Raw genomic sequence first — 9,827 nt, 5'->3', positions numbered from 1 at the left:
CTATGTAAGATTAAAATCAGGGTTGTTATCATCATACTTCAGCTTGCATATGTAAACCCAAACTGTAACTTCACAAATGATACCGTTCATTTCAGGTATAACATATATCCTATAATACAGAAAACAAATTCATGGGAAGGACAAGGAACCAAATATGCTAACCATGAGTATTAACAGATATTGTGGCTAGTAATTAAATTTGGTCCAAGCAGCCAAATTAAGGGAAATTTGAGGAATAACAGATACAAACATATCAGGTCTTCAAGAAAGACAAATTTTCTCGTTAAACCAAATGCTAAAAGATACTTTAAGCCCATGGGACATAATACAAGGAACAGATACCGAACAATATAATGGACAGTATCTTCTACAGTGGTTTTATGACAAATGGCTTCTCTATTTATTGTTATGCATTTTACCAAACCCTCATTAAAAGGCACTACATGAAAGCATAACTGAGTAAAGAAGACACTATAGAAAAGTAGTTACTGAAATAGGCTTATTATTAAAGTAAGACAGAGATGTTCAAAATCCATCCCCAATTTGGATACTACATATTGTGTGCTTCCTTTCTGCAAAGTATCTTCTCTAGGCGAACAAGACTGAACTAATGAAGCTATCCAAAGAGCTATTAGGTCAGAGAAACTAATGCTATTCATATTAATGCCTCTTTGAATATTCTGGATTGAAAGAAGAGATCAAGATATAACCCAAACACTGACAGATATAGAAAAATTAAATGTTCCAATTTAAAGATTCATGCAGAATGTCAAATGAGAGAAGAAATTTGCAGAGGAAAAAGACTGTAATGCTCAAGAAAAAAAAAAGGTTTTCATAGCCATCCTGGCTGACACAATTCAGCAACAACACAGAAGAATGTAGGTAAAGCAAACCAGCAGTGAGAGATGGCAATAAAGCAGTCAACTAAACTTAAAATCTATCCCATTTAAAAGTTCAGATCTCTAGTCCATCAAGCTGTTATGATCATCGCCCGGGAACTGCTAAGTAACTTTCATGTCTACTTTACTGTTTTAATTGCTTAAACAAAAATAATAAAGAAGCTTTTGATAAAAACAAGAAAGATTGTTCTTTGGGCAAAAAAATAAAAACAACTTTATTTTTTTTTTTTTTTAAATATATTTTATTGATTTTTTTACAGAAAGGAAGGGAGAGAGATAGAGAGTTAGAAACATCGATGAGAGAGAAACATCGATCAGCTGCCTCCTGCACATCTCCTACTGGGGATGTGCCCGCAACCCAGGTACATGCCCTTGACCGGAATCGAACCTGGGACCCTTCAGTCCGCAGGCCAACACTCTATCCACTGAGCAAAAAAAAAAAAACAACTTTATTTTTTAAGGAAAAAGAGTTCGGGCCCTCGGAAGGATTTATTTTCAGAAAATGGTTTCCTGATTCTATGGTTGAGCATGATTGTACAAAAGTCATGAGGAAGTCGTGATTCTAAAATGTTAGGATCTTCCCTTTGAAGGCTTATGGATCGCTGCCATAGATCACAAAGATCAGCCCCCCCGGGGAGCTTAAGGAAGCCGTGGGGCAGGTGTAAGGCTGCTTTCCCTTCCAGGCCCTAACCCGCCCGAGTCCCTCCATCACGTTGCGGAAAACGTGCCCAAGGCCCCGGGTCCTCTCAAGGCCAATCCCACCATCGGGCCAAATGAGGAGGCTCAGTAGGGACTCCAGAGGGTCGAGGCTGGGTGCTGGGGCCGCAGGCTCATTTAGGGACTTGGGGTGAGACCATGGCTGGCCTAGAGCTGGCCGGGCGTCGGCATTAGCTGCGCTCTGTAGGCTCACCTGCCGCTGTGCTAGGAAGGTCTCCCACAGATACACGGTCCAGGAGAAGAGCAGCACGGCCCCAAAGATACGCTTCTCGGCCGGCATCTCCCACATGGGGTCCAGCGACGCCCACATCCCCATGGCCACCGGGTTCCGCCGGCTCCTGAAGCGTGCAACAGTGCCACACCAACACCGTCCCCTCCGAGCGTCCCGTCAGTGTTACAGCTATTTCCGTCCCTTCCGAGCGTCCCGGCTCCGACAGCCACCCCCATCCCACGCCCTGCGCGCAGCCGGCAGTGTGACACAGATAGTCTTCCCCGTGCCCACGCCTCTTTGGACCGCCTCGTTTCTGCCGGAAAAGGACCGTTCCGCTTCCCGCCCTTCCGACTCGAGGAGAACTGAAACCCTGACGCCGCGTTCCGGCCTCCGCCAACCCCAGCTCCGGCCCGCGACCTGGTCACGCTGAGATGCACACCAACATGTTTTCCCTTCAGCTCCTTGCGGAGGGCCTGCCGAGGCTTCCGGCTTCCCTCTGGCGCTGCTTTCTAGCTTCCAGATCCGCAGTTGCATCTATCTCTTCGCTTCGGGGCTTGCCCTGCTGGGCCGCGAACTGAGCCGTCTTTCCCCGCCAGGACCAGCCCACTGGTAGGGGGCCGAGCGGGCACTCAGGCAGAGGGGACCGCCGCTCCCGCCCCGAAGTAGCTGGGAAGAACCTGGGAGGAGCGGACGTCTCAGGCTCTAGAGGCCATTCCTCTAACTAATGCTATTCGGATTGTGGTATGTTCATCCCGGGATACCTTCAGACTGAAGGGATAGTCAACAGAGAGGCTGGCGTTGTAAGCGCCGCGTTTCGGCCTGTGTCGGGGTATTCTGAATTCAGGCGTGTTAGAGAATGGGCGGTAGTGATGAGATTTTCATTCCAAATCTCGCCTCTTCCACCTCCGGCGAGTCCAAGGCGGCATTTTGCCTGAGAGAGAGAGTGCTCTGGAGCAAAGTGCAAGGGCCTACCGTGATGTAGGGACCAACTCCGATCAAAGCACAGTGCCAGGTCTGTCTTGGAATTCAGGAGTGAAATGTGGTCACGGGGACGCCTGTTAACACATTGGTTTGACTTGACAAGTGAAATATTTCCTGACCGAAGATAAATCTGACTTGGTTACTTGGATTGACAGAGTGGCGTTGCTACTGTGCATAATTATTATTTACAATGAATTGAGCTAAATCTGCAACTAAAATATATTTACAGTGAAATTGTAGTGCTAATGATGTGTGGAAATTAACACTATCTTGAATTTCTCAACTTTTCCGAAATGCTTCTAAATGAGAGTAATTACATAATTAAATGTCACTCCAGAAAGCGATGGTCTCTAATGACAGGATAACAAATTGTTTTGCAAGTCAAAATGTTTTCAGTTCTTTGCTTTCAACAAAATTAGTGGTGGACCTAATTGAACTGTCAGCTAATGAAGGGACATTATTTAATTTGTGGTATATAACTGAGAAGGAAGTTAAAGAATTGATTGACATGCCTATTAGAAAACTAGCATACCTATTTGTGGAGTAATATTTCTCAGCACTATATCTACAAAAACAAAAAAATGAATCTATTAGTAATAAGTAGTCATTCAGACACATGAATTAATTGGTGAGGAAGCCCCATCCATCTCACTGAGAAATACTTTTCCAGTAGTGTTTTACATTTTATGTTTATGTATTAAATGTAATCGTATCATTTTGCACAGATTTTTAACCATTAATTGTAATGATCATTATAATGATTAGTCAATTCAAAGAATTCTAATACATAGACCCATACAATTACAGGAACATTAAAAAAATTCTACTCCTAATAGGTACATATTTTTATCTCAAACAAGGATCAATTAAAGGTTTTACTAACAAAAAGTTACATTCAGATAACATTTAATGGGGAAGTGGAATATAAATGTAAATTAGAAATGATAAAAGAAAATGTAGAAATGACAAATATTAAAGAGCTTATTTGTGTAATTTTAAATGGATGATAGTGGTTATTCAGTTGTTATGTGGATTCTGTTGGATACATTATAAAAAGTAATTTTACAATTTTATCTTAAATTGTCATTATTTATAATTTGCCAGAATTTACATGCATTACAACTACTTTTTTTTTAATCGGGGATATTTTCCATTGATTTTTAGAGAGAGAAGAGAGAGGAAAGACAGAAATACCACTGTGAGAGAAACACATTGATTGGTTGCCTCCTGCATGAGGTCCGACCAGGGCCTAGGCCTGATAGGAGCCTGCAACTGAGATACGTGCCCTTGACCGGAATCGAACCCGGGACCCTTCGATCCACAGGCCCGCGCTCTATCCACTGAGCCAAACCAGCTAGGGCTCCATTGCAACTATTTAAATGAATGATGGAAACTTTTAGATATTAACTTAAAATATGAGGGGATAAACACTTTTTCAAAATTCTCCCTTGGTCTGTCATTGCTATGCCCTCTTCAGTCTTCTTGTCTTCATCTGTCTAGGTCCAGCCAGCCTGCTGCAGTTGGTCCAAAATCTCACAGAAGCTCCAAACTTTGTGGCTAAAGAGTGCACATTTAGTCAGGCTGCTTGAGTCCTGGTCATAGCTGTACCATATGTTAGCAAGTTGCTTAACCTCTCTATCAGTTTCCAATCAGTAAAATTAGAATAATAGTATTTGCTTCCTCATATTGTGAGGACCAAATAAGAAGAATCATGTAAATATCTTAGCAATGTGCCTGGCTTGCCCAATAAAGATTAGCTACCATCTCCCCATACTTGTGAAAATTGTATCATAGTGTTGATCCTTGTATGTGCCCTGACCGGGACCAAACCTGCAACCTTGACACATTGGGATGATGCTTTAACCAACTGAGTGTGCCAAGGCGCTGCCAAACTGAATTCATATGAGAGTTCCCCTAAAGTCAAGTTCTGAAATTACCTGTCCAGCTAGCCAAACCGAGAGCTCCTGAAACACTCGGGACAGATTCCCAAGAATTATCACACTGCTCAGCACAGAGGAAGTATCAGCAAAAGGTGGATAAAGTTAAACAGTCTCCTTTATGTCCACCCCCACCCTTGCCCACTTCTGAGTAATTAATGCAGGGAAACTCCTGGGCCAAATAGTTCATTTATACCCAAGACCAGCACAAGGGCCAGCCTACCTCTACAGGACAGTCCACAGCATCGCCCTCCAATGGCACATTCTTGCTGTTTATTATATTCAACCCAACCTCCTTGGTATGGAACTGAAGGCCATATCCATGACCCCTCTCCCTTCTTTTCCCAATCCCTAGATTCGGGTCTCCAGCCTGCTGAGCGGGCACCACAATCCCAGAGACATTTTAAACCACCACCCTTCCCAATATTACCCCAACACACAAGAAAAAGTTGGGCCCTACTGATAGAAAGCCAGGCCTTGTAGGGTAATTTCAATACAGTTCTCTACCTTTATTGGTACACCACTGCACACAAGGGAAACGGTGCTTGTCTGGAAAAGATTGGAGTCCATCAGATTTCAGATGTGGAAGTAAACCCTGATGTGGGCAAGGGACTCTGGCAGTCGGAGCAGCTGCAGTAGGGCTCAGAGGAGCAATCCCTCTTCGTGGCAGGTTTTTGAGAAATAATCATCCCCTCCAGGTTCTTCACTTTGCTTTCCACCATCTGAAGTTGTTTCAAAATTTTCTCTTGCAGACCCAAGGACAGGAGGATACTTTTGTCTTGAATTGGGAGATGAATCCCTTCTGGGTTGACCAGCAAAGCCTCCAAAAACTCTGAGCCCTTCTTGTAAAGTCTGTAGAGTGTGATTACAAACAACAACAGACTCTAAAATAAAACAACACAAGTTGAACGTTACTTGTTTATTCACGTGAAATGCCAGTTTACTATAGATACAGAATAAAACAAAAACTGAGTGGTAACAATAACCCCTCATTCCTTTTCCAAGCCTTGTTTAACAAAACATCTTTGCCCCTATTTCATCTTTTGATTTTCACCACAAAATATAGTAGTAGGCAGGTCAGGGATTATTATTTGCATTTACTTAATAAAGATTACAATAATAGATACCCTTTGCCGAAAGTTTGCCACATGCAGGGCTCTTTGCTAGGAGTTCCCTTGCCTGTGCATGACCTAATTATGTAAAAAACAAAAAACAAACAAAAACACACAACTGAATAGCCATTTTGTTACCTTCCATTTTGGACCCTGTCATTGTCCAAGGTCATATACTTGGAAATGGTAGAGCCAGTACTGGAATCCAGGAATTCAGACTTACATGTATATTCAGGACACAGTGGTCTAAAAAACTGGATTTCCTGGTCATGGCAAAAACTTTTAATGTACCAAGACAGATTCCTGCCAGAATAAAAAACAAACAAACAATCTTTTTTCCTTATCATACCAGCACTACTTGCTTATTGGATATTTATGTGCTAAGCTTTATATATACAGTAGTAACTCCTTCAATCCTCACAACAACCCTGAGGAAGGCACTGTTAGCAAACCCATCTTACAGTTAAGGAAATGGGCTTAGAGGCTAAGTGATTGCTCTTGGTCACACAGCAAGTGGTGGAACCAAAATTTAAGCCCCAGCAGTCGACTTCAGCGCCCGTGCTATTTACCATTCTGTTACACTACCGCTTTTTCTTGGCTGAGTTTGTGGAGGGCTGTAAATTCGTCTTTCTGATTTAACTAAGCATTAACCATACAAGAACAGAACTCAGAACTACAGATAGAGTTTGGTTTTTTGCCTTGTATTATCTGATTATAATGTGTGTATGTGAATATGTATATACATACACATCCATATTGGGATTTAAGTCAGTTTATGTTAAATGAGATTTTGGAAAAGAATTGAATTTGAATCCTAAAAGTTGGGTTCAAATCTCAGCTTTTCCGGTCTCTGTCAACGTGGGTAGGTGATAACCAAATTTCCTCACCTATAAAATTGAGATGATAATCCCTGCCCTGCCTACCATGCAGGGTTTGAAAGATTAAGAGAATGCATATGACCATGTTTCCTCAACAGTAGTGACATGCTGTAAAATGATTTGGTAATAATTTCTTTTAGCATTTGCCAAGTAAACCAGTCACTCTTTAAGACAGTCTTTTTTAAAACCTATCTCCTTTCATTTCCACTGAACCTCAGTTCACCTCATTTTTGTTTTCCATATGAAAATAACTTCATATCATGAAATTGTTGGGACTCTCAAAGCATTTTGACTATATTGTAAATATAGGTATTATTTTAGATGATTACACAGAAATATGTAAAATCCTAAATGTTTCTCATAATCCCAGCCAATTATACTCCTCTTACCAAAAAGAGCCACTGTATACTTATGGAACCCTATCTTGTTAAAACAAGGAAATAATGAAAACACCATGATGACTAAATGACTGACTATTCATGCCTCATCAGTTACAAAGCAATGGCACAGTAAGAACCCAAGATCCTAGTCATACTCGCGGTGCCTATTCTAGAAAAGGTACCCTGAATGACGCCTGGCACATAGTAGATACTCAAAGATGAATCAGTGATCAAATAAATGTGGGGGTGCCCGGTCGGTGTTGCTCAGTGTTTGAACCAGGTGATAACAGTTCCATTCTAGGTCAGTGCACATGACTGGGCTGTGGGCTCAGTCCCCAGTGGGGGTCATGCAGAGGGCAGCCAATCAATGATTCTTGATCATCATTGATGTTTCTATCTCTCCTTCTCCCTTACTCTCTGAAACCAATAAAAACATTTATAAATAAATAAATAAATTTGGGGGTAAGGCTGCCTTTTCAGGTTGTGAACTTGTTTGATCTACTTTACTATAAGACAGGGGTTCTCAACCTGTGGGTCACGACCCCTTTGGGGGTCTAATGACCCTTTCACAGGGGTCGCCTAAGACCATCGGAAAACACATATATAATTACATATTGTTTTTGTGATTAATCACTATGCTTTAATTATGTTCAATTTGTAACAATGAAAATACATCCTGCATATCAGATATTTACATTATGATTCATAACAGTAGCAAAATTACAGTTATGAAGTAGCAACAAAAATAATGTTATGGTTGGGGGTCACCACAACATGAGGAACTGTATTAAAGGGTCGCAGCATTAGGAAGGTTTAGAACCACTGCTATAAGACAAGCCAAAGACAATTGTGAGAAAGCATTTTTATGCTCAAAACCTAATTGGGGGAAGTTTTTAAGGACAATTTAGTTTCAACCAACTAAAAAACCTTCAGAGACGAGTTCACCCTTGCCCATCTGCATGGTGTTAAGACAGAATGGTAGCAATATGGGGAGAGAATCAACTTTCAATGTATAACTATTTAAATTTCTCTAACAAAAGAGTATAACCTGAATTGACCGAACACTTCGTTTCCATAAGGCGTATAGTCCTACTGCCAAGAAAATAAGAAAGAAAATCCCGAGGGCAGCTTGCAGAACTGGAGCAAGATTATCTATTAGCCCCAAATTTGTTTGCTGAGCCACACTAGTCTGTCCCAGAAAAGTTGCTTGGAGCCAATTCCATATTGAGCTCAAAGAGGCATAATCTATGATGTCCCAGATAGAAGATGAAGGTGAAGATGTTGGCATTTTAATAAGACAGCAGCTCCAGAGCTACATGTTCAGAGTCTTCAGGACCCTAGATATGAGTTAAGGAAAGTGGCCTGGGAGCCCAGGTGTTCTAGAGCCCCTGTGAGCTGTGGTTTGTGATGTCACCGTCCCAAAAATCAGCTTGCTTCCCACTCACCCAGTGAACCTTCTCACTCAAAACCAACCAGGTACTGACTGGCCTGCGTTTTCAGTTTGGTCATATTGTTTTCTTTGATCTTGACAAGTCCTAGCTCTAGCACAGCACTGTCCAATAGAACTTTCTACAAAGATGGAAATACATCCTGTCCAATATGGTAGCTACTAGTCACTTGAAATGTGTATACTGTGGCAGAGGAACTGAATTTTACATTTTATTTAATTTTAATTAAATTTAAGTAACCATGTGTGGCTAGTGGTTACCTTCTTGGACAGTGTTTGGATAATTTCCAACAATCCATTGAATGCACAATATTTTCACATGAAAAATGAGACAATTGAGGCTACGTGGACATCTGAGAAGACAGGATTTAGAGAGGGCTTTACTAAAGAGTGAATAGTTTACCTGGTAAATGTGGAGAGAGATCATAACTGGATCATTTTGTAGCATCCCCTTTTTTCATGTGTTATAATTAAGAAATTGTGATCTTGAGGAAGACTTTTCACATTTGATCCTCATTTTGCTTATCTTTTTACAGAAGGGCATTCCACCTCAACAATTTATATTAGGGGAAAAAATGGTATCATTTTCTAAACACTTTTGTAAACAGCATGTTGCACTATAATCTATTTGGTGTGTCATCAAATCAGTTATTTACTGATTAGTACCTATCTTCTCAGCAAGGCGATATGAAAATATAAAATGTATGATCTGTTCCCCAACAGCTTACATGGAAAAAGATAGTTCACACACAGCAAGAATACAAGAGAGTTTGCACCAAGTGGGGAGGGGCACAATAAGGAAAGAAAGGATCAGTTATGACGAATGATTTTTAGAAAATATTGTCTGGTGCTACTCCAAGTTGTTCATTGTGGTTGACTGAAACAACAGGAATAGGGAAGCTGGGTGGGGAAGGAATAACTGTTTTGTTCTTCCAGGAAGAGGAGGTATGATAAGTTGCTTAAGGTGTCAGAGACACTTCCAGAAAATGGAGTCTACAATGCTGTTGGAAATATAGTACTTGTGTCAGGGAGAAGTAATTTAGGAGTGACTGCTATGGATGTTAAACCCATAGTCTGCTAGCAATTGACTGTAGCCAGAATCCTTTTTAGTAAGGGCTAAAGTTACTCAGAAAAGGCTTGGGATTTGACTATAACAGGTTAAAAACATAGGTAAGAAACCAGAGAATGATAACCAGAAACTTTTTGGAGAAAGATAGGGATGTGACAGCTGAATAATGTAAGACTCCCCACACTCAATTAGATCC

General features: G+C 41.1%; 2 protein-coding genes and 1 long non-coding RNA gene across 5 annotated transcripts in view; 1 reads left to right on the top strand and 2 right to left on the bottom strand.

Annotated features, from left to right (window-relative positions):
- ZMPSTE24 (zinc metallopeptidase STE24) overlaps positions 1-2,090 on the bottom strand; it is a 34,609-nt gene extending 32,519 nt beyond the window's left edge. The window contains exon 1 of one of the 2 annotated variants that reach the window (XM_006098141.3): positions 1,810-2,090. In XM_006098141.3, coding sequence (XP_006098203.1) covers positions 1,810-1,932 — 123 coding nt within the window. In that variant the 5' untranslated portion in view covers positions 1,933-2,090. The remainder of the gene's footprint in view (positions 1-1,809) is intronic. The other variant, XM_014463794.2, reaches the window with a different exon arrangement.
- Positions 2,091-2,260: 170 nt separating this feature from the next.
- On the top strand, positions 2,261-5,654 carry LOC106698729. Of its 2 annotated transcripts, none has more exons than XR_001350115.2 (2): positions 2,261-2,568; positions 5,498-5,654. It is a non-coding gene; the product is annotated as an uncharacterized LOC106698729 (long non-coding RNA). The 2 variants fall into 2 exon arrangements; XR_002831526.1 differs by lacking the exon at positions 2,261-2,568 and adding an exon at positions 4,205-4,840.
- On the bottom strand, positions 5,231-9,060 carry TMCO2 (transmembrane and coiled-coil domains 2). The gene is made up of 2 exons (XM_006098139.3): positions 8,164-9,060; positions 5,231-5,629 (listed from the first exon to the last, which is right to left on the bottom strand). The coding sequence occupies exons 1-2, from the start codon at positions 8,401-8,403 to the stop codon at positions 5,315-5,317; spliced, it is 555 nt and encodes a 184-aa protein (XP_006098201.1). The 5' UTR covers positions 8,404-9,060; the 3' UTR covers positions 5,231-5,314.
- Positions 9,061-9,827: the final 767 nt, after the last annotated feature.

Source organism: Myotis lucifugus, unplaced genomic scaffold (genome assembly GCF_000147115.1).
Source record: "Myotis lucifugus unplaced genomic scaffold, Myoluc2.0 scaffold_222, whole genome shotgun sequence".
Classification (NCBI taxonomy): Eukaryota; Metazoa; Chordata; class Mammalia; order Chiroptera; family Vespertilionidae; genus Myotis; species Myotis lucifugus.
Note: the sequence above shows the minus strand (reverse complement) of the source record. Positions and strands in the feature narration are given on the sequence as shown.

Bases quoted from the DNA above. Each gene is read 5' to 3' on its own strand.
- TMCO2 (XM_006098139.3), bottom strand. From the start codon at position 8,403: ATGCCAACATCTTCACCTTCATCTTCTATCTGGGACATCATAGATTAT. The intron at 5,630-8,163 runs GTTATACTCTTT...GTTTTATTTTAG, and splicing joins GAAGTGTTCGGTCAATTCAG to AGTCTGTTGTTGTTTGTAAT.